We start from the raw sequence: 25,857 nt of genomic DNA, 5'->3' as shown, positions 1-25,857 counted from the left end.
CTAGAGAAGCTGGGAATATCTCTTGCAGCAAAAAAAGTATTATTATCATTTATATTTATCAAAGAATTTGACACAATAAGGAGAAACTCTGAGGATCAGTAACCTGAGAAGACAAATTTCAGATAATTGATAAATTGACCAAGAATCGATATGATCAGATATTTTGGCTGAAAAGGTGATGGAAGCTGATTCAGTAATAACTTCAAATATTAACTTTTCCTTTGAAAAATAAATCTGCTGCAAATGAGAGAGGTAGGCAAACTAAATACCCCTTATTTAAAAAAAAGAGAGAAAATTAAACTGGACTCACAAGCAAGGATAAATTGAATTTACCAAATATTGGTGATCTTGTTAACTCATCTTCTGCTACTTCAAAATCAAATTGTCTAAAAATACTTTTAATGTACACATACATTGCAATGGCATATAATAGATGATAATGTGCATGCTACTCATTGGAGATGATTGAAAGACTGTGGCAATTCTGGCAAGGTTTGTTCACGGGCAAGAACAACATTATAAGTGTTTAGAGACACAGCATGGAAACAGGCCCTACGACCCACCGAGTCCACACCGAACACTGATCATCCAGTCACAGTAGTTCTACATTATCCCCCTTTCACATCAACTTCCTACATACAAGGGGAATTGACAGACACTGATTAACCTACAAATCGCATGTCTGGGTTATGGGGAAAACCAGACAACCCGAAACCCATGCAGACACAGGGAGAACATGCAAACTCTACACAGGCAACAGCTGAGGTCAGGATTGAACCTGTGTGTCTGGCACTCTGAGGTAGCAGCTCTATCAGCTGTGCCACTGTGCTGCCCTATAGGGAAGCATTGTAGGGAAATATTAAATGAGAACATGATGTCAGTGACAAAGAAATAGAAGAATATAATCCACGTTTGATCATATTTCGTCTCTTAAGTTTAACGTTTTTAAACAACTGCAACAGCACAAACTAAGATCAAAATGCTTAAAAATCGTGAAGTCAACACTAAACACTTCTAATACTTACCACACTGAAACAATGCTTTCACATCACAGTTCTCTGCTAAAAACAAATCTGGCTTCCTTTTGAGAGCCTGGGAATCAGATACAAAGCTTCATTAAATCATTCATAAATGGATTATTACCGAACCCTTATTACTGAGACTGTTCTTCATTTGCTGCCTCAGTTACCACAAGGGTGGTTTGGTGGTGTACTAAAAGGCCATGCTACAGAAGGCTAGATGTTGATAATATGGAACTCCTGCCTTTGATTCCCTATGGAGCATGTCCTCAAACAATCCAATATTGGGGCACATTTCTGCACAGGAAGGGAGTGAAATATTTTGTTTAAAATAGGGACTGTGCACGGAATAACAATCAGCTGGAAGAAAGATAAATACATTTATTCCCCAAAATATAAATGGGATTACAATTTTTTAAATAGTCTCTATGAAATGTTAATTATGCAAGTGAATAAAAAACAGGAATTCTACTTATAAATAGAAATGCAACACAGATCATCAATTCCTGAACGAATAATGAATAGAGCCATCTCTGACCTCAATGTAGAATACATGAATCAATAACGATCAGGCACAGGTAAACGTGCAAATGAGAAAGAAAGAGCATTATTCTGAAAGTACCAGTGACCTTTACAGCTGTAGTTTACTGACACATTGGTTTGATGTTCAATCACACGGTTTCTCTGAAGGACACAATTTACTCGCAGGTGCTGTGATCACAACTCAAGCAATACCACTGTCCACACTGTTGCATGACCAGTTTAGCTGCACAAGGTCATAAACTGATTCCGTTTAGATCTCGTCCATAATGTCCTTTCCAAAACTCCCTCATAACTTTCTAGACACTTGGCACATGCTTAAACCTCATCTGGCTACAAAATACAAACAGCACAAAACATTATGAAACCATGCCAAATATTGGCATGAATTTCACGAAGTGGTCTGACTGCTGATGAATTGCACCTCTTCTGTCAGAAGATAGTCTATCAATGAAAGTGTTCAAAACTGATGCCAATGCCGACTACTACACCTCCATAAAACAGCTGTGTTCAGTAATTCAACATGCCTGAAGAATCTCAAATTAACCTACAGTTTATTTCTGCAAGCTTGTAAACGAAAAAAAAAGCTGATTTCAGGTTTAATTAAACAAAAGAAAGAAAGTGAATGAAATAAGAAACAAAAACACACCTGTGCCAGGAGTTGCATAAATGAATCAACAATATCAGGATGATCCCTGGGTCCTAAAATATAATAAGATGTAACTTAAGAAATAATATACAAACAACAAATCAATTTTCTTATTGTCTCATGAACTCTACATAACAGTTACAGTGAGGGGAAACAATGAACAGCTTAAAGCAGTTAAAGAAAAGAATGTACAGAAATATGAAACTTCAGAACCCAAAATAAATAAACAGCAAAGAAGATTGAAACCCAGGTATAGAGAAAACCGATCAAAAATATGTTTTTGTCAAGAACCCAAGGCAATTTTCAAAGAACTGGAAACTTACAGAAATGACTGTTCAAGTATTTTTAGATTGACTTTCCCATTGAAGAGGAAAAGTTGGCATTTCCAACAACTGAAACGTTGTATCACGGGGATCTCAGAAAACTACTGTAAATAAAGTGTTACAAGAACAAAATTTTGTAAACTTAAGATAGACCACACAATTCTTGAGGATGTCAAAGATTAACATATCTATTTCTGTTGGTATGACTCTAATCTGGGACAGAGAAGATCCAAGACTCTCACTTTCAAACTTGTTTTTAAGATGATATAACATCTCTGAACATGTCTCTATTTACTAGACGTAGTCCAACAGATTATGCAGCTATTAATCATTGTCGTGCAGAATTTCTGCAAGACTCAAAGACGTGCAAATAGAAGTCTCTAAAATGTACCAGGCATGATAATAATTTACATTAATATTGAACGTTGCAGCATAATTTTGCTTTAACTACCAACTCAACTCCAAGTCAATATATCAAGGATAGAAGGTACCTCTTTATTCAACTATCAATTTATCAAGATCAAGCAGCATTCAGCATGATTCTTTTCACCCCTCCCCAAATGTCCAACGGCCAGGTGGAGGGGGAGGAATAAGACCACTATCACCCCAGTGCCAAAGTAAACCAATAAAATCTGCCTTAATGACTACAATCTGGTGGCTCTGACATTCACTGTGCTTTTGAGAGGCAGGCCAAGGACACTTCAACTCCAGCTTCTTAACACTGCAATTCTCCTACGCTGCAACTGTTCCGCAGTGGACACCATCTCTCTCTCCCTACTCTCCTTCCTGGAACATCTGGATAGCAAGGACACCTATGCCAGCCTCCTATTGTTTGACTATGGCTCAGCCTTCAGCACCATAATCCTAACCAAACTCGCATCTGAACTCCTGGACCTACATTCAACTTCCTCCCTTCTGCAACCGGATCCATGACTTCCTGATCCCTAGACCCCAATCAGGATGGATAAATAACAATACATGGAGAATTATCCAATATACTTCTCAATGCCAATGCCCTGCAAGGATGCATTCTCAACCACTTAGCATGCTCCCTGTACAATCACAATGGCACAGTCATATTCTGCTCTAACTCCATGTAGACGATTGCAGATGACACCATCATAGCGGGCCAAATCTCAATGATGAGACAGTATGGGAAGAACATAGGGAGGTTAGCAGCATGGTATCAAAACACAACCCCCCCCCCCCCCCCCCTCAATGTCAGCAAAACAAAGGAGTTAGTCATCAATTTCAGGAAGAGGGTTGGAATGCACACTCCTCAGTCTGCATCACAGGTGCTGAAGTGGACATGGTCACGAATTTAAAATTCCCAGGTGTAAATATCACCAACAATTTGTCTGGTCCAACCATATTGACACAATACCCAAGAAAGAATACCAATCCCTGTATTTTGTTAGAAGACCAAGGAAACGCTCTGGTAACCACTCTGCCCAAGACTGCAAGAAATCACAGAGATTTGTGAACCCAGGCCAGTCCACCACGCATACCAACCTTCCCCATCGCATCAAATGCATCCACACTTCAAGCCACCACAAGAAGGCAGCCAACATTATCAAGGACCACAAAATGCTAGAGTAACTCAGCGGGACAGGCAGCATCTCTAGAGAGAAGGAATGGGTGACGTTTCGGGTCGACATCCTTCTGCAGACTCGACCCAAAAAGTCACCTATTCCTTCTCTCCACAGTGTCCCGCTAAGTTACTCCAGCATTTTGTGTCTACCTTCGATTTAAACCAGCATCTGCAGTTCTTTCCTACAGATAATCAAGGACTACTCAGACCCTGGTTATTCCCTCTTGCATAGTGCAGCAGATACAAAAGCTTGAAAGCACATACCATCAGATTTAAGAACAGTTTCTTTCCCAATGTTATCAGATGCTTGAACAGACCTCTCATTTGCTGGAGACAAATTCTCGATCTTCCAATTTACCTTGAGTTTGAAGACATATTTTCTAGATTGCTAGCCCAGTATTCTCAATTATTAATCCATCTTTTTTTGCATAAACCAAAAAAGATCTACATCCTGAATTCAGTTCATTGTTCTCTGAAGCCATCAAAAATTAATCTTCTACCAAGCCTACCAGGATATTCCAAAGTACATTCCAGCTAAAGCACTTCTGAATTGCAGTCACTGTTGTTAGACAGGAAACACAGCAGAGCAAGTCTCAAACAAAATGTGATGAACACCAGGTAATTAATTTTAATACTACTTCAGCAGGATAAATATTGGCCAAGATGGAACCTTGCTGGAATCCTTTATGTCCTCCTGTTGAATACTATCATTGAAAGCTGGCACCTCTGAAAGCACAACACTTTCCACGTCAGATTACAGATTATGCTCATGTTTTTGAGTACAATTTAAAATATTGACCCTCGGATCTCCGCCTCCCCTCTGCGGCCTAACAATTTGGAGCGGCCTTTCCCGGAGTCTGGCCCAGAGCTTCAGCAGCGGGCGCAGCGTGGACTTGCCAGGGGTCGCCAGAAAGGAGTGCTCCGATCGCTGGCCCTGGTGACTGACATCATGGGGCTGTGGAGCTTCTAGCCGCGGGGGTGGCGTGGACTTACCATCCAGAGTCACTGGAGAAGAGCTCCGACAACCAGCCTGCGGCCTATAACATCCTGAAGCCGCGGTCTCCGGTTGGAAAGTGCCGATTCTGGCACTCCAAGCTACGGAGTGTGTTTGACCGTCCTGACGTCGGAGTGTAGATCATACCGACGAGAGGGCCTGTACATCTGGCCGTTCGTAGCAGCAACTTCGGAGGGTTTATGACCCCGACCAAGGATGAACAAAGGAGGACCACTGACTGAACTTTGTTGCCTTCTACCACAGTGAAGAATGCTGTGGTGGATGTTTGTGTTAAATTCTATTGTGTATTGTGTGTTCTTTTTTTTTAAGTGTATCGCTGCCTGGCAAATTCATTTCACTGTACCTTCGTTGGTGCATGTGATGAATAAATTTGACTTTGGATTCAGAGGCAAGAGGGCAACCGACAAAGATACACCAGACCCGAAACGTCACCAATTTCTTCTCTCCATAGATGCTGTCTCACCTGATGCTCCAGCATTTTGCGTGTACACCAGACACAGATGACACAGGTGCATGTATACAGATTTAGAAAAGTTGGAATGTTTTTTCATGACTAAATAAGATAGCAACTACAATGATGCAAGTGTCTCCTAAATACCAAGACCTAGTCAAGAAAGCTACTGGCATTCATAATTTAATAGATTAATAACAATCTAAAGCCTGTGGCAAATATTAATAGGCAACTGATAGCATGAAATAACACCAAAAGAGGTTGTAACACATTGGATTTTCCACTTTGGGAAAATTCTATGGCTCTCTGGTAATATAGACATTTGGCTATGTGCTAAATAAACATTTTCTTGACTCAGTTTTATGCAAATAACTGTGGAAACTTTGTTTCGGGAATTAAGCTTCAAGTTCTATGGAGACGTATCAATTAACTCAATAGACAATAGGTGCAGGAGTAGGCCATTCGGCCCTTCGAGCCAGCAACGCCATTCAATGTGATCATGGCTGATCATCCCCAATCAGTACCCCGTTCCTGCCCACTCCCCATATCCCGACTCCGCTATCTTTAAGAGCCCTATCTAGCCCTAACTCCAGGTCACTAATCTTAAATTTGCCATATTGGCGTCAGATACAATGTTGATACCCTGCATCAAGTACCACTAGGGCAGTAGTAAAAGCACACGTTGCTTTTTCTTATTTCAATACACTCAATGTAAATTAGAGTTGAAAATGTGAATGTGGTGTAAATCATGCACAGCAAGTTGAGTTTTTCCATTTATTGTTTTTATTACAAGCTCTACCACCAGTTTGATGAACCAAAGCAAAATAAGAGCCTAGAACTACCTGAACATCATGAGCAAAAATAAAGCAGAATGCTGGTTAAATATCACCATTTCAAAAGAATCATTAATCCATTTAAAAGTGTCGCCACCTAGGTAAATATAAAAATCTGTTCTTCACAATGAACTCCATTTGAATAATTGCACTAAAGAAAGTCAGAAAATTCTGGAAATACTCAGGTCAGGTGCATCTATGGAAAGAGGAAGTTCATTTATTAGGTTGACTGCATCTTGTCAAATGAGCAAATGATTCTGACAAGAGGCATGACCCAAAATGTTAACTCTGTTTCTCACTTTGCAGATGTTACCTGTCCTTCCAATTTGGAGCAGCTACAGTCTTTATGGTTACTAATTATATCAACACTCGCAAAGCAATTGTTTTTTCCAATTGTATCAAAAGCGATTTTGCCCATTTTCACCAATCTGTAATATATACCTATACCAATCAAACTAGATTGATTTGTATTTCAGGGATGCAAAAACTTCCATTGATCTCCCAACCCCCAAGCAGAAGTAAAATATCTCACAGGTACATTTCCTCAATAGCATACAAGGAAATAGCAAAGTTACGTTTAACAGGCAGGATTCAAATCTCAATGAATGCTTTGGCTTCCCAGATGGAAGTAGTTACCATATTCACAGATTTCACTGCTTTCAATCCAGACCATCTAGGCCCAACATAATGCAGAAGGGATACTATTTATCAAAAATCTGAACACGATATATGATCAGTGTGATGCTAAATAATTGTTTGAACATTTAAAAACTGTTATTTGATAATAGTATAGAGAGGCAAGGAGGGCTATAAAGAATGGAATAATGTAATAAAAAGGAAATGCAGATTCTTATTTATACTAAAGACACACATAAAATGCTGGAATACATCAGTGGATAGGCAGCATCTGTAGAGAGAAGGAATGGGTGACGTTTTGGGTCGAGACCCTTCTTCAGACTGAGAGTCAGGAGAGAGAGACACTAGAGATATGGAAGGGTATAAAGAGAATATTTATCCGATTGGATCCTATGACACATGGATCAGTTGGATCCAGTATTGTTTGTCATATGTATTAACAATTTGGTTAAGAATGCAGGTGGCATGATCAGTTAGTTTGTGGATGGCACTAAATTTGGTGGTGTGTCATCCAGGGCTACAACCAGCGGATCCTGCCAGGCACCCATGACTGGCAGATGGAATTAACTCAAACAAGTGCAGCGCGATGCAGTTAGGCAAGTTAAACCAGGGCAAGACATGCTGTAAATGACATGGCCCTGGTGAGTATTGTAGGGCAGAAAGATTCAGGTGTAAAGTACAGATCCCACCACCGAAGACTGCGTCTGAAGGGTCTCGACCCAAAACGCCACCCATTCCTTCTCTCCAGAGATGCTGCCTGTCCCACTGTCACTCTAGCATTTTGTGTCCATCTTTGGTGTGACAGTTGTCTCATTTCATCGGCTGAGACCATTCAGGTCTGAAGAATGGTCTCGACCCGAAACTTCATCCATTCCTTCTCTCCAGAGATGCTGGCTGTTCCGCTGAGTTAGTCCAGCTTTTTGTGTCCATCTTCGGTTAAAACAGATTACATATTTTCTGACGTTTTGAGTGTGGGAGCGTGTGCGTTACGCAGACAACCAGACGGTATTACTGTGTTTAAACAATAAATAAAACGTGCTTCTTGTTGTGAAGGGGGGGGGGAGATAAAATTGTTCGTTGTCATGCACACTTGTCATCGGCCCGCCAGGGAATTTGTGTGTGTGTGTCCCCATGTTTTAAAAGCGATTTACTATGGCTGCCAATGCCCCGAGCCGTCTGTCCCCGCGGCCGGTGTGGGGGGTGAATCACTCTGTGTGGGTGTCCGGGGGGGTAATGGCGGTGCATTGCGGTCAGTGATTCTGGGTGGGCTGAGGGACCAGCCTGTCCCACACCTCTGCTCCACCCGGCGTTGCCGACACACAGCCCGTCACAATGCGGCCGCACGGGGGAGACGAGGCGGAGGGTGGCCGAGGCTGTGGGAGAGTGGGGGCTGTCCCGTGGGATGCACTCCTTCGGCCGCTTATAACTTGGTGCTCGGGTTCAGAGTGCCCAGTCACCAACGGCTTGTGTGGGAAAATGACCTCCACCCTCCTGTCTCCACCGGCCAGTGAAGTGATGGACGCGGACGTCTGGATCAATCACTGACAAGTCTCGCCCTCCGGCGACGTCATGTCCGTTATTTGACTTTTCGGCAGAGCGGCCATTCGGTGAGTTGGCTTGTAGGCGACACAGCCTTTCGGTGAGTTGGCGTTTCGACAGAGCGGCCTTTCGGTGAGTTTGCTTTTAGGCGTCCCACCCTTTCAGTTAGTTGGCTTTTAGGCGTCCCACCCTATCGGTTAGTTTGCTTTTAGGCGTCCCTCCCTTTCAGTTAGTTGGCGTTTCGGCTTTGTTTCCATTCGGATATTTGGCTTCCACTTCTTTGCTTCGGCTTCTCGTCCTTCGACGCCACGTCCGGGTACCCCAACAGCATGTTTTCTTAATAACAGACCATGCAAATGCTTCACAAACGTCTTTTTAAAATGCAAACAAATTACATCCACAATTTTCCTTCAAATTATATCCTAAAAGAAATCTTAGATTCACGAAGCAATTTGCAAGTAACTAATTTTTTGTAGGAAATACAGAAACTTCATAATTCCTTAATCTTAAATTTACATAATATTTTAGAGCTTTTCTCATTTCATTTGAAACACATTTAGAGGAAGATGCATTTAACTTTTCATCCACAGGCACCCATTACACAAACTGTGCAGAAAGCAAACACTGGAACAGCAGTGAACAACACAACAGAGCGACTCACCCTCTACTCATGCAGAAAAGATTTAAAGCACTCTCTCCATGTGCACGCGAGTGCTCAAATTATCAATTCTTAACATGGGGAAATTGCCAACAGTGTAAAAGAGCTTCTCACCCCCATTTGGTTATTTTATTGAAAATCCAAGGAGTTCACATGAAACAAACACAGGTAACTTTATGGGAACCAAACATTTCATTTTTGTATCATACAGTGCCCTCCATAATGTTTGGGACAAGGACCCATCATTTATTTATTTGCCTTTGTGCTCCACAATTTGAGATTTGTAAAAGAAAAAAATCACACGTGGTTAAAGTGCACATTGTCAGATTTTATTAAAGGGTATTTTTATACATTTTGGTTTCACCATATAGAAATTACAGCTGTGTTTATACATAGTTCCCCCCATTTCAGGGCACCACAATGTTGGGGACACATGGCTTCACAGGTGTTTGTAATTGCTCAGGTGTGTTTAATTGCCTCCTTAATGAGAGAGCTCTCAGCACCGAGTCTTTCCTCCAGTCTTTCCATCACATTTGGAAACTTTTATTGCTGTTTATCAACATGAGAACCAAAGTTGTGCCAATGAAAGTCAAAGAAGCCATTATGAGACTTAGAAACACGAATAAAACTGTTAGAGACATCAGCCAGGCTTACCAAAATCATCATTTGGAACATCATTAATAATAATAACTTTAATAACTTTATTTATAAAGCACTTTAAACAACCGCAGTTGCCACAAAGTGCTGTACATGAGAACTCATGTACAAAAAGTTATTACAAACCATTAAAAACCGTAAAACGAAGGACTAAAAAACAGTAAAAATTAAAAGACATTAAAAGCACTAAGAACAGGAGCAATGTCTCAGCCAGTGTCGAAAGCCAGAGAATAAAAATGAGTTTTTAAGAAGAAAGAGAGCATTGGTGAGTTCACTAATCACAAAGGGACTGGCAGGCCAAGGAAGACCTCCACAGCTGATGACAGAATTGTCTCTATAATAAAGAAAAATCCCCAAACACCTGTCCGACAGATCAGAAACTCTCTTCAGGTGTGGATTTGTCAATGACCACTGTTCGCAGAAGACTTCACGAACAGAAATACAGAGGCTACACTGCAACATGCAAACCACTGGTTGGCCGCAAAAATAGGATGGTCAGGTTACAGTTTGCCAAGAATACTTAAAAGAGCAACCACGGTTCTGGGAAAAGGTCTTGTGGACAGATGAGACGAAGATTAACTTATATCAGAGTGATGGTAAGAGCAAAGTATGGAGGAGAGAAGGAACTGCCCCAGATCCAAAGCATACTACCTCATCTGTGAAACACCGTGGTGGGGATGTTATGGCCTGGGCATGTATGGCTGTTGAAGGTACTGACTCACTTATCTTCATTGATGATACAACTGCTGATGGTAGTAGCGTAATGAATTCTGAAGTGTATAGACACATCCTATCTGCTCAAGTTCAAACAAATGCCTCAAAACTCATTAGCCGGCGGTTCATTCTACAGCAAGACAATGATCCCAAACATACTGTTAAAACAACAAAGGAGTTTTTCATAGCTTAAAAAGTGGTCAATTCTTGAATGGCCAAGTCAATCACCTGATTTGAACCGAATTGAGCATGCCATTTATATGCTGAAGAGAAAACTGAAGGGGACTGGCCCCAAAACAAGCATAAGCTAAAGATGGCTGCAATACAGGCCTGGCAGAGCACCACAGGTGATAACCATGAATCGCAGACTTCAAGCAGTCATTGCATGCAAAGGATATGCAACAAAATATTAAACATGACTACTTTCATTTACATGACATTGTCATTAACCAAAATGCATAAAAATGGCCTTTATCTGACAATGTGCACTTTAACCAAATGTGATTTTTTCTATTACAAATCTCAAATTGTGGAGTACAGAGGCAAATAAATAAATGATGGGTCTTTGTCCCAAACATTATGGAGGGCACTGTATATGTAAAATGGTCACTTTTCATGCCTAATTATGCATTTGGTATTTTAAAAGTTCAGGAAGGATTTACAGGTCTGCCTACACCACACTGAATGGCAAATAAACCACTAAAACTGTACAGGAAAAACTTCAGCATGATCAGTATTGTTGAAAGACAAACAGGCAGCATACACATCCTGTCAATAGGATTCAAATTTAAAACTATGGTCACCTACCTTGCTGGAAGATTGAGAGCGTCACAGATGTTACAAGGAGAAAGAGTTCCTTTACTGGGACAAAATGAGCTGAATCATTGGCAAATATATGAACCAGCTGAAAAACATAAAAACCCAAATAAACATAACACGAGTAGACAAAAGTAAAATAAAAGAGCAAGATCAAAGAGAAAAGACCCCCCACAAAATCACTGATGACCAGTGACTTTGAGATTATTAATCTGGAACAGGGCAAACACACTGCAAATTGGGATTGAAGTAGAATGGAATGCATCAAAAAATGCACATTGCCAAGGTAATGGTATATAGTAATCCCAGTTTTATATATCCCATAATATCTAACCTTCCAGAGCAGGCCGACCATGTGGAACCTTATCAAAGGCCTTGCTGAAACCCATACAGACAATGTTGACGTTCTTGCCTTTGTCAACCTTTTTGGATACTTCAGAAAAACTCAATTAAATGTGTAAGAAATAATCTCCCATGTCCAAAACTATGATAACTATCCCTAATCAGCCCCTATCTATCCAAATGCATATATCTTATCTCTCAGAATCCTTTCCAGTAATTTACTTACCTCAGATGTTAGGTTCACTGATCTATAGTTCCCAGACTTTTCCTTGAAACCCTTCTTAAACAGAGGTACAACATTACCCAACCACCAATCATTCCGCTCTACCTCCAAGTCCAATGATGCGAATATCTCAATCACAGCTTCTGCAATTTCTTCTCCAGCTCCATGGGCTGAGAAATGGCTAATGTAGTTTAATGCAGATAGTGCAAGGTGTTACATTTTGGAAGGCAGATAAGGGGAGAACTTTCACAGTGAAAGGTGGGGCCTGGGGAATATTGTAGACAAGAAGGATCTCGGAGAACAGGTACATAGTTCCCTGAAAATGGCGTCACAAGTAAATAGGGTGAAAATGAAGACTTTTGGTACAATAGCCTTCATCAGTCAGGATATGGATTATAGAAGTTGGGATGTTATGTTACAGTTGTACAAGATGTTGGCGAATGCAAGATGTTTCTGGAGCGCTAGTATGGGTGTTGTGGGCTGAAGGGACTGGTTTCCAGAGGGCTAGTATGGACATTGTGGGCCGTATGGATTCTTGGGCTGGTGGCTCACACTCAAGCCTATTGTGCTGGCAGCTCACTCATTCACTCACGGCTGGTGGGCTGGCAGTTGACTCACGGCTATTCTTAAAATTCCATTTCAAGCAGGATGCAAGGCCACCAAATTCAAGTGCAGTTTCTTACCACTTCAAGCAGGGTGCAAGGCCACCAAATTCAAGTGCAGTTTCATACCATTTCAAGCAGGGTGCAAGTAAGTAAGTAAATTTTATTTATATAGCACGTTTAAATCAACTCGCGTTGAAACCAAAGTGCTTTACATAGAAGAAATAATTAGGATTCCGTACATCCATAGAAAAATTAAAAATAAAGAAAAATTACACAACACATTATAGAATTTAACATGAACGTCCCCCCACAGCAGAATAAATATTTTCCACTGTGGGGAAAGGCACTAGAAAGTTCAGTCCGCTTCCTCTGTGATCCGCAACGGCAGCCCAATGTTTTCAGGCCTTCTTGCCAGGCCACTACGAGTCGTGATCTCTCCCTCCTCCATCTTGCAGAGAGTGAGCCACGCCCACACTTCTGAGTTTTATAGTCTCCCCCCCCCTGCCACCAGAAGGGGTGTGGCCTTCATGGCGTGATTGATAGGAGAGAGAGAATCTCAACATTTTTTAAACACTAATAACTCTTTTATTTTTCATCGATGGGAAACATCCTCAGCACCTGATGAGCGGAGGAGGACTCTGAGTAAGATGGCCAAAAATCACAGCCATACGTGGTAGCGTTGTTTTCTAAAATCAATATAAAGCGCAAACAGGAAGTGGTTGTAGATGATATATAGTACCTTTAATATAGTTACCTCACCACTCCTAACCACTCCCCATATCACAAGTATAATTACAACCTCCCCACCCACTGTTCTCTCTCTAGTTCCCGTGACAGACCACGTACAGCTAGTGCTCATTGTACCGTTACAGTATGTTACAGTATGAATAAACAAAGTAAAGTTACAGTGTGTTGATGACACATCTTTACATGGTGTCAGAAGTGGGATCCGAACCCACGTCAACGAGCCCCGGTGGCCCAGCGCTCCCTCATGCCCTCCGTCCTCAAACCCGCTGTTGTCCAGGAACGAATTGCTCTTAAGCACGAGATCCAGAAGCGCTCCCATGATAAGTCCTGCCGCCCCCTTCCGCGCCTTTTCCCCGGTCAAGTCGTCCGCATGCAGTCCCCCTCCGGTCACTCCAGGCTCACCACCGTCGTTGGCTCCGCGGGCTCGCCTAGGTCCTATCTGGTTGACCATGCGGGTACAGTCTACCGCCGGTCCAGCCAACACCTGCGGCTCGTCAACGAGCCTCCACCACCGCCCGCGGACCCCTTTGCTCCTCCGCTGCAGTCTCCTGCTCCACCCGCCGCTCCTCGCATGCCTCGGTCTCTGCCTTCTCAGCTCTATCAGTCCTCTCCTCCTCCGGCTCAACCCCCCTCGCCTGCCCGCGCGCTGCCCGCCGCTGCGCCCGCGTCCCCTCCTTCTTCTCCGTCTCCTCCCAGCTCCCCTGTTCCGGTTCGGCCACCTGCACCTGCACCTGCACCTGCTCCACTTTTTCCTGCAGGGAGGGAGGATGGCGAGATGCGAACCCGGTCGGGACGTGTTGTCAAGCCGCCTGTCCATTATGGCGACTTCGCGTAACCGTGTATAGCGAATGAGACGTGGTCGCCCTGTTACTACCTTGTTGCTTTTGTTTCTAAGGGGAAGGATGTAGATGATGTGTGCATGTACCTTTAATATAGTTACCTCACCACTACTAACCACTCCCCATATCACAAGTATAATTACAACCTCCCCACCCACTGTTCTCTCTCTAGTTCCCGTGACAGACCATGTACAGCTAGTGCTCATTGTAATGTTACAGTATGTTACAGTATGAATAAACGAAGTAAAGTCACAGTGTGTTGATGACACTTCTTTACAGTGGTCAAGATTAGACTTTTAATTATATAGAAGGCAAGGCAACTTTAATTAGGCAAGGCAACTTTAATTAGGCAACACAGCTTTAGCATTTCCAAACCAAAGGCAACACAGCTTTAGCATTTCCACACCAAAGGCAACACAGCTTTAGCATTTCCAAACCAAAGGCAACACAGCTTTAGCATTTCCAAACTATATTTTCAAACCACATTAAGGGCACTGACAGGTCAGTAAAACCACTCAGTTTAGTAGATATGTGTTCAGTGATATTCATAGCTCAGACTGAGAGACGTGACCCTCTCGGTCCCCCATCTTGCAGAGAATGACTGAGGGTCTCAACACTTTGGGTTTTATAGTCCCTCCGGAAGGGGCGTGGCCTTCAGGATAGAGAATCTCAACATTTTTTTAAACACTAATAACTCTTTTATTTTTAATTGATGGGAAAAATCCTTTTGTCCTGCGCAACGGAGGGGGACTCTGAGTAAGATTGCCAAAAATCACAGCCGTAAGTGGCAGCGTTTTTTCTAAAATCAATATACAGAACAACAGGAAGTGGTCAAGATCAGACTTTTAGTAATATATAGATAACTCCCAGGTCTCTTTTTAAATCTGCAATACATCTATAAACAGAATATAAACATAGATAGATTTCCAAAAATCAAATTGCACTATTTGTCCACATTAAACGAGATCTTCAGCACTCTGAATATAACATTTTCAAAATGGATTACAAAAGTTATAATCAATAGCATTTTGCTGAACACATGCTATTATCCATTAAGGTCTGTTGGATCTCCTGGTTGCTAGCCATTTTAACTCCCCTTTCCCACTCCCATACCACCCTTAATGTCCTTAGCCTCAACCACAGCCAGAGTGGGGCCGCACACAGTGAAAACAACACCTCATATTTTGCTTGGGTAGCCTGCAACCCAACAGTATAAACAGTCTGATGAAGGGTCTCAACCTGAAACGTCACCTATTCCTTTTCTCCAGAGATGCTGTCTGACCCGCTGAGTTACTCCAGCTTTTTGTGTCTATCTTCAGTTTAAACCAGCATCTGTGTTCCTTCCTACATAGAATGAACACTGAATTCCCAATTTCAAGCAATACTCTCCTACCCCATTTCATTTCCCCACCCTCCTGTCCCCCCTCCCCCGATCTCAGTGCACACACATTTCTTGTCTGACGAATCTTAGAGAATTTTTCGAGGATGTAACTAGTAGAGTGGATAAGGGAGAGCCAGTGGATGTGTTATATCTGGACTTTCAGAAGGCTTTCGACAAGGTCCCACATAAGAGATTAGTATGCAAACTTAAAGCACACGGTATTGGGGGTTCAGTATTGATGTGGATAGAGAACTGGCTGGCAGATGGGAAGCAAAGAGTAGGAGTAAACTGGTCCTTTTCAGAATGGCAGGCAGTGACTAGTGGGGTACCGCAAGGCTCATGCTGGGACCCCAGCTATTTACAATATATATAAATGATCTGGATGAGGGAATTGAATGCAACATCTCCAAGTTTGCGGATGACACGAAGCTGGGGGGCAGTGTTAGCTGTGAGGAAGATGCTAAGAGGCTGCAAGGTGACTTGGATAGGTTGGGGAGTGGGCAAATGCATGGCAGATGCAGTATAATGTGGATAAATGTGAGGTTATCCACTTTGGTGGCAAAAACAGGAAAGTCGACTATTATTTGAATGGTGGCAGATTAAGAAAATGGGAGATGCAACGAGACCTGGGTGTCATGGTACACCAGTCATTGAAAGTAGGCATGCAGGTGCAGCAGACAGTGAAAAAAGCGAATGGTATGTTAGCATTCATAGCAAAAGGATTTGAGTATAAGAGCAGGGAGGTTCTACTGCAGTTGTACACGGTCTTGGTGAGACCACACCTGGAGTATTGCGTACAGTTTTGGTCTCCTAATCTGAGGAAAGACATTCTTGCCATAGAGGGAGTACAGAGAAGGTTCACCAGACTGATTCCTGGGATGGCAGGACTTTCATATGAAGAAAGACTGGATAGACTCGGCTTGTACTCGCTAGAATTTAGAAGATTGAGGGGGGATCTTATAGAAACTTACAAAATTCTTAAGGGGTTGGACAGGCTAGATGCAGGAAGATTATTCCCGATGTTGGGGAAGTCCAGAACAAGGGGTCACAGTTTAAGGATAAGGGGGAAGTCTTTTAGGACTGAGATGAGAAAATCATTTTTTACACAGAGAGTGGTGAATCTGTGGAATTCTCTGCCACAGAAGGTAGTTGAGGCCAGTTCATTGGCTATATTTAAGAGGGAGTTAGATGTGGCCCTTGTGGCTAAAGGGATCAGGGGGTATGGAGAGAAGGCAGGTACAGGATACCGAGTTGGATGATCAGCCATGATCATATTGAATGGCGGTGCAGGCTCGAAGGGCCGAATGGCCTACTCCTGCACCTATTTTCTATGTCTCTATGTTTCCACCACCTGACGAGCTGTTCTTTTCCCCTCCTCCTTTCGCTCATCTCCCTCTCATCACACTCCCATTTCCCTCCACCACCCCCCCTTCGCCTTTCCCGCCCCCATTCACGCATATCCCTCCATCTGGTTTTACATTTTATAACCCCGCTTTTTTGCCCTATCTGACATCTTTTTATCCCCTTGTCATCTCTAGTCCATCATCATCTCCACCCATTTACCAATCCCCCCCTTCTGTATCCACCTTTCACTTGCCAGGTTTTGCCCATCCCCATCTCTTTTCCAGTTTCCTCCCCCCCCCCCCCCCCCCCATCTCCATCAGTCTGAAGAAAGGGCCCAATTGATAGGTTGTCTGCCATTTCCTCCAGATATGCTGACTGACCCGTCGATTTCTGCAGAATCTCTGGTTTTTGCTTCTGCAATCTCTTGTGTCTTATCTTCTCTATAATCTATAAATCAATGCACTTAGTGGGGGAAAAAAGCAAATTCAGTTGTTGTAATTTTTTGAATGATTTGATTATTTTGTTTTACATGTGTACAATAGTTTTTGATCAGTTGCATGAAATTTCAGTGATATTTGGCCCATTTATGTCTTTTCAAAGCTCCGTCTGACTAGCACAAATTTTGGAAGCAAATTCTATATTAACTAAGAGTGAATCCATGAGGACTTAACAATCAGAATCCATGAAGATTTAACAATCCAAAGCCTGGTGCCAAGAAATCATATTTCAGATTTTCATCCCTCTGTTCCTAAAACACCCACTGGGGATTTGGTACAAGAACTTTGGCTGACTTTCTGCAATCTCAAGCCTGCATGGACCACAGATTGAAGTTATACCTCGAAGGTAGTTCTGGTTCACATGATGGTTAGTTTTTTCATTATGCTATACAGCTAATTCATGAGTACTTTATATGATCATAAGAAAGTTGCCTGTTCACATGATATCAGGCAACCAAAGAAAGGAATGGGACAATATATTCAACAATTGAGCCTGTTAAAAAATGTTTTCTATAGAACTAAACAAAAAGACCTTTTTTTTTTTTAAAGGAAAGCATTGATTCTACCTGTCGTGTCAATTCCAATGCAGATGCCTGTGGAATAGTACTGTACATCTGACCCAGCATTTCCGAAAGCTGCGGAATCATGGGTGCAAAATCATCCAGAAGAGTTTTCACAGACTTTTCAAAGATTGCACAAACAGCCTAAAAAGAATGGTGAAATCTTAATTGTTAAGATGCTGAAGGTCATATGAGTTTTTTAATAAACAAATAAAGAGCTTTATTTGAAAAGTCAAATGAAAATCTCATTTTAAAAATATATATTTTACCACAAATATAAGCTCTCTTAATGCACAAAAACCTAACCAGGGTTGTAATCCAGCCCCAACTAACAGGAGTAATGGAAGAAAGTATTAGATCAAAGAGTGAAAAATAGCAAAATAAATCATAATTTATCAAAAGGATATCCTGTTTTACAGATCTCCAACAGTTTTGGGATTGCAACTAGCAGATTAGATATGGAGAAACGCATGAATGTGGTGCATTTGGATTTTGAAACGCAGCAAAAAAAAACTTAATCCAATCCAGGAACATAAAATGAGCTCTCATGGGATTGGGGCAATATATTGGCATGGATTAAGGACTGGTTAATGATCAGAAAACAGTAGCAATTAACACATAATTTTTGAGTTGGTGGACTATAAATGCAGGTTCAGGAAAAGGGGTTTCAGGATGTTCCATGATACAAAGCTAGATGGGCACTACAAGTTGTGAGCAAAATGTACAGCGGTTTTATAATGAAATTAACATGCTATATGGATGGCCAAGAATGTAGAAAATAGAAAATGATGTAGCAAAATATGAAAACTACAATTTTAGTAGAATTAAATAGAAAAATGACAAGATAATGAAAAACATTGTTGTTCACGAGAACTTAAGCCTTGTAGAAAAATTATTGAACTTATTACAAGAAGATTTGAGTACTGCAATTACCGAGGGCCCTGGCAGGGACACCTAGAATGACTAAAGGACACACTTGCAAAAAGGAGAGTGCACACTGAATGCTGATACAAGAGTTCTGTCCCATGAGAGATGAAACTGTTGGTAATCCCTCAACTTTTGAGGTATTACATGATCTCGTGGAAAAATGCATATTCAGGACAGTGATCAAAAGATATTTGGATATTAAGGAAGTCAAGGGGCACAGGGTTAGTACAGGAAAGCTGGACGTTAGGAAGGATTTTGCCTGCCAAGAACATGGTAGATCCTTCAGTTCTAAAACCATCTACTCATCATTAATCCTATCCCCGAACTCTACCTCCGCTACATTGACAACTGCATGGGTGCTACCTCCCGCACCCATGCAGAACTCACTGACTTCATCCATTTCACCACTAACTTCCATCCGGCACTCAAATTCACCTGACCATTTCCGACATCTCCCTGCCTTTTCTTGACCTCACTATCTCCATCGCAGGTAATAGATTACTGACCAACATCTACTACAAACCCACTGAATCCCATGGCTATCTGAACTACACTTCTTCCCAACCTGCTTCCTGTAAGGACTCTATCCCCTACTACCAATTCCTCCGACTGCACCGCATCTACACCCAGGATGAGGTGTTCCAAACCAGGGCATCGGTGATGTCCTCATTCTTTAGGGAACGAGGGTTCCCCTCTTCAACTATAGATGAGGCTCTCACCAGGGTCTCTTCTATATCCCGCAGCTCCGCTCGCACTCCCCATCCCCCCACTCGTAACAAGGACGGTCCCCCTCATCCTCACCTTCCACCCTACCAGCCGTCACATACAACAGATAATCCTCCGACATTTTCGCCACCTCCAATGGGATCCCACCACTGGCCACATCTTCCCATCTCCTTCCCTTTCGGTTTTCCGCAGAGACCGCTCCCTCCGTAACTCCTTGGTCAATTCGTCCCTTCCCACCCAATCCACCCCCTACCCTGGTACTTTCCCGTGCAACTGCAGGAAATGCAGAAACTTGTCGCTTTACCTCCCCCCTCGACTCCATCCAAGGACCCAAGCAGTCTTTCCAGGCGAGGCAGAGGTTCATCTGCACCTCCCGCAACCTCATCTATTGCATCCGCTGCTCTAGGTGTCAACTGCTCTACATCGGTGAGACCAAGCGCAGGCTTGGCTATCGCTTCGCCCAACACCTCCGCACAGTCCGCATTAACCTACCCGATCTCCCGGTGGCTCAGCACTTCAACTCCCCCTCCCGTTCCGTATCCGACCTTTCTGTCCTGGGCCTCCTCCATGGCCAGTGAGTCCCACCGCAAATTGGATGAGCAGCACCTCATATTTCGCTTGGGTAGTTTACATCCCAGTGGTATGAACATTGACTTCTCCAATATCAGGTAGTCCTTTCTTTCTCCCTCCTTCCCCTCCCCTTCGCAGCTCTCCCACAGCCCACTGTCTCCGCCTCTTCCTTTCTTCACCCTATTTCTCCACCCTATTTTCAAGTTCACACAGAAGTCTTGTGTAATTCCCAACCCCGCTACTCGGAGAGATATATCAGATATCTTGAATTATTTCCCTAAACCCACCTGGTTCTCCATTTTCTCCTTTCCATTTCCTTGCACAAAGATATTCACCTTTCCAAAATCTCCATCATCAAAAACATATTTTTAGCTGATCACACCAGAAATGTCTTGACTATTTTAACACATTAGAAAAGTGCTGTACAAATGTAAATTGGTACCATACGAGACAAACAAAAGTTCTGAATTAGATACAAATCTAAATACATCCCACTAAATACATTGTGTTTCAATGCTCTAACAAGAAATGCAAATATGCTACCCTAGCACTGAAAATTAATCTTTACACAAAAAAGGGCTTGAAGACACTTTTTCTTTAAAAGAGATTTAAGCGACTGAGCAAGGCCAAGTGATTATCATTTTTTTTTAGAAGCCACATTGTAGACATAAAAACATAGAACTCAAGTCAAAAAGGAAATCAACACATCACATGACTTTAAAAAACGTAGCCCTCCTTAATGATTTGCCTTACCTCAACAACCTGAGCATCATTCAGCCATTTAGACAACACTTTTTGTATGAGTTGGAAGACTTGTTGAAGGACCACCACAACCTGTGCAAAAAATCACCTTTAGTAGCTCACTTTGAACCTTAAATAGAGTTTATAAAAATGCAATTTTTTTCCCACAATAGTCCCTGATTAAATAAACAGCATTCTATTTCTAAAAAGAATACGATCAATTCATGAGAAGCCCATGTCAGTACCACTGCTAGTACTTACAGGGTTAGGTCCTTGCAAGGTGGGTTTTTTCTTTGCTTCACTGCCTTCTGGCTCATCATCATGGTGACTGATATCCAATGTGGTAAACAAATTGGACAACAGACCCAAAATATGTATTATTGCTAGTTTATTTGATGGATTTGGCTGCAAGGGAAGGTCAAAAACAAAGCTATAATTGCATGAAAACAGAACAGAATTATGAGCAACTTAAATGATCGATACTTACAGCATCAAAACTTAAGTATGTTCATAATGGCCATAACAATTCATAATAATTAACATGAGTATAATTATCACGGTAAGTACATAAACAAATAAATCTAATATAAAGCAAAATGATAGTAATTAATTTGAAATAATTACTTTTACTAGAAACAAATTTTATACAAAACAAAATTAGCAATAGTTACACAAGTTACTACATAAAGGACTTAAAAATGTCAAGAGGCAGTATCAAATTTATATTGCACAACAAGAATACAAATCATTGAAAAAATATTCAAACTGATTATAAAATTTAAGAAAATATATCAGTGCCAAACAAAATTAGATACGGGAAAACAATGCAAATTGAGTAAAAAATCACAAAGAAAGTCCATGGCCCTAAAAAGGCAGAATAAGAGAACAGACAAAGTAGTGAAGGAAAATGATGATGATATTTTTGTTTAAGGATATATCATAAGAACCTTTCCCCAGCAGCTTGTCAAATTTAGGTAAAAGTTTATATTTGAGATTTCAAAATATTGTGCGCAGTGGATTGAGATTAAGAATTATTTAAATTGCCTTGAGCATACACAGCCAAAGACAGCGAAATGCAGCCAGCCATTTTTGGTCAACCACGCATCCTGCCAGAAAGCAAGTTTATGTAGAAAGTAACATTAGAAAATTGAACAGGCAGATAGACAAGGATGGACAAGCAATCCACAATTAACATGCGAGAGCTTTCAATCAAGTATTTTAATCTTGTTAGTACCCTATTGGAGCTAGTCAATGGAGCTCCTGTTTACACTGGAGAGCAAGAATTAGTGAAATCTCACTTTTCATTTCCTTTACGTTAATCACTGGACTTTCCAACACTATACAAAACTGTAAAATTGCATTACTTTTGCTGCCAATTTCTAACCGGAGTTCAACATTACAGTCTATCATTAATTCTGCCCATCCCTTTTGATATATCCACTCAGGAATAGATTAGTGACCAATATCCAGTATAAGCCACCAACTTTCTCTGCCATTTGACTGTACTTCTTTCCAGCCTGCTGCTTGCAAGAATTCCATTCCATTCTAATTTAATCATGTCCATTGTATCTTTCCCATAATGAGCCTTTTCCGTGCTATTTTCCTGAATACCCTTGTTTTCCTTAACCATGGGTTCCCCTCCACCACAGTTGACATACCGCCAATCAATCACACATTTTTGCTCGCACCCTGCTCCTCTCAGTTGGAACAAAGATCGGGCTCCCCTTGTTCTCATTTTCCATTCTACCAATCAGCACATTAGAGATGATCAGAATTTCCATCACCTTCAATGGAATTTCAACATCAGACACATCATCCCCTTTCCATTTAGCATTACAAAGGTTGTCAAGGCAAGGTAACCTCCACGAATCCCTGATCCCCGCATCCATCACCAAATACGTTCTCCTCACAGCACTTTTCTGTGCAGCAGCAGGAGATGTGCCAACTTCCATTTTCTATGGCCTCTGGCCACCATCCAGAGATGGAAATTGTTCTTCCACGTGAAATAGGAATTAATTTGCACTTCTTTCACTTTAGAGAGATGTAGTTTCCTCTACTCTGGGAAAACCAAACATATATTGAGTACCAACTTTGCAGAACATATTTGTTCTGTGAACGAGGATGACCTCAAACTTCCAGTTGTCTGTAATTTTAATTATTAACCCCATCCCCACTCCACAGATATGACTAAACCTTCCTGTTTCTATTGAGGTTTTTTTCTCACCTTCAACTATCAGTTTTTTAAAGTAATTATTACCTTAACAACTTTGACCTGCATCCTATCAGAGACATCCTCTATTCTCTCAGCAACATAAAACATTCTTATTTTCAATTCTGATGAATGGTCCTTGACCTGAAACGTTAATTCTTTCTCTTTCTCCATTGATGCTGTTGGACCTGCTGAGTACTGTACTTTCAACATTCTATATTTTGTTTTTCAATTTTCAGCCGTGGTAGCATACAGCAGACTTAATCTCTCTAATAACAGGCTACCTAAATGTTATAAGCATGTGTTTGTATTTTCATAAAATTAGAAATAAAAACGTTGTCAGTGCACTTGTACTGGGAATAACTGCCTTTGATTCATCTGTGAGCATTCTTCTCCATTTCCCATCCCACCCCACTAACACAAGTTCCACTTGTTAACGTGAGAGGCAAAATACATATCCAAACTCTTATCCCTCAGTTTAAAACATTGACACTAAATGATTTACTAACAACTCACTCTTAAAGACTTTTGTTTATAAACATCCATTCTCTAGCAGTTAAAAATATATTCACCAAAACAGGCAGTCAGTTGGAGAGCATTTTCAGTCTCACAGATCATTTAAATTTTATTTGTATTCAATTGTTAACCTCATACCAATTTAATGATATGCTTAATAAATTAGAAATGTGCTTTAAATGAATTAAAAGCTTACTTAATTTGAACATGCTCATAATTTCACCTGATGCTTAAATGTCATTAACTATAATAGGAGATATGCTTAACCAATCATGATCTTCAATCTACTGTATACCTCAACCTATAGATTATATAAACAAATAAGCTATTATGAATATGGTTGACACAGCTCTCAATCAAATTTACAATCTGACATGCCAATAAACGTATAAATCAATGATTAAAACATGAATAAGTGTACATTGTTATTTTAATCTATCATCAAGTACGCAACTGGTACCTTCTTCTCCACTGTTTCAGTAAAATGTATTGGAAATGTACAAGGTAACTAATTTTACAAGGAAATATACAAGGTAAATAAATTTAGCATTTGGTGTTAGAATTGGACACTACAACCTTGTGGATAGTAGGGCAACAATGGAAAATAATTTGTCTGGTGTTTCTAAATCAATATACTGTAAACACCACTGCGATATATTAGGATATACAAAGTATTCCTTGACAAAACACAAGATTTACTTAACTATTCTTCCATTCAATATGATTGCAAGGGATCAGATATCAATCCATGCCAACTCAACTGTTTAGAACTATGCCGTCACTCTCTTCCCAATTCAATTGGCAAATATTAGATGCTCAAAATTCTGTTGTCCTTTAATAACAGTCAGGTTTTATTTTTATTGTGGCCAGAGTAATAACGAGGAACAGATTCATTTGCAAGAATGAAAAGTGGAACTCTCAAAATAAACAAAACATAAAAGTGATGTCTCATCAAGGAATTTCACACATCTTAAATAGTTTGAAAGCAGGATGTTAAACCAAATGCCAGAGCTGAAAGTGATGCTCAAGGTAGCAGAAACAGCAGCTTTGAATTCTTTGGGATGCTTTCAATGTACTTGAGCTACTTGTAACATCTTTTGTTTACATACTGATTGTGGAATCATCAAATTTAGAACAATGAAAAGATAATAATTTCTTATTCATTTATTAAGAACATTAATTTTAAATTGATACGCAATTTGAAATTTGCTACTTAACAAATGATTTAATATTTAAGAGTCAAGCCATATGGCATTTTTGAACAGTTTAGTTGGCACAAACTACGATTAATTATCTCAGCCCCCTCTGCTCTCAAAAGGACTTACCAATTAATTGAAGGAAAATCAGAAGTTTGTCAGGCTTCTGTAAAAAAAGTTACACGCAACCAATTGGTATAACGCAACCGATAATCAAACCCTCATCAAAATGACAAGTTCTTGGCTTTGTAAATCTGAATCCGACCAGTTATTGCCCCTAAATTACAAGGCACCCTGACATGTAGTTTATTACTAACATTTTCTGTACAATTAATGAGGGCTCACCAAAGGAAGCTATCAATTGGTATTATTTAAAAAAAAGAAAGCTGGCATCAAGGAGAGACTTAAATACAGTGGGAAGAAAATGCCAAGAATGAAAATGTACAGTAACTAGCGATTATATTTTCCAGTCTAAGCTATTATTAGCATTACTCAAACTGTCTTCTGAACAATAAGCAACCTACATTCTGCTACGGTGTTAACCTTTTTATTCCTATTAAAGATTACATACAAGTTTTAATGAATGAAGGACATCCAAGCAGATGAAATTCAAAATGAATTTTTAACAGATTACGGAAACAGTCAATTTTACATTAATAAATTATCACTTCGGCTTATTTTCCAAAATATTAATTATTTTAGGCACAAAGTAAAAGAAAGTGCATTGATCAATAAGTGCCAAGACAGAAATGCATATAATCAGTCCCTAGCAGTTTACACACATAGGGAATTATAGTTAGGAATTATATCATTTCTTTCTACACTGATGCTGCCTGAACTGTTGTGCATTTCCCACATTTCCCACTTTTAGTTATGTTTTCTTGCAAGGTTTCAATACTTGAAACATTTTCAATATCAGGTTGCAAAAAGAATGATTGGGTCAGAATTCTCCAAATCATAAGGTCCACCAAAAATATATTTTTAGAAGATAGA

The 25,857-nt window shown here is 40.7% G+C and overlaps 1 protein-coding gene across 1 annotated transcript in view; it reads right to left on the bottom strand.

Annotated features, from left to right (window-relative positions):
• ipo13 (importin 13) overlaps window positions 1-25,857 on the bottom strand; it is a 118,493-nt gene that overhangs the window by 14,963 nt on the left and 77,673 nt on the right. The window contains exons 11-16 of the mRNA XM_033028636.1: window positions 21,205-21,348; window positions 20,956-21,036; window positions 17,986-18,123; window positions 11,433-11,529; window positions 2,209-2,261; window positions 1,026-1,092 (exon numbers count right to left, since the gene is read on the bottom strand). Of these exons, the coding sequence (XP_032884527.1) occupies window positions 1,026-1,092; window positions 2,209-2,261; window positions 11,433-11,529; window positions 17,986-18,123; window positions 20,956-21,036; window positions 21,205-21,348 (580 nt within the window). The remainder of the gene's footprint in view (window positions 1-1,025; window positions 1,093-2,208; window positions 2,262-11,432; window positions 11,530-17,985; window positions 18,124-20,955; window positions 21,037-21,204; window positions 21,349-25,857) is intronic.

This window comes from Amblyraja radiata, chromosome 10, assembly GCF_010909765.2.
Source record: "Amblyraja radiata isolate CabotCenter1 chromosome 10, sAmbRad1.1.pri, whole genome shotgun sequence".
NCBI classification, from domain to species: domain Eukaryota; kingdom Metazoa; phylum Chordata; class Chondrichthyes; order Rajiformes; family Rajidae; genus Amblyraja; species Amblyraja radiata.
Note: the sequence above shows the minus strand (reverse complement) of the source record. Positions and strands in the feature narration are given on the sequence as shown.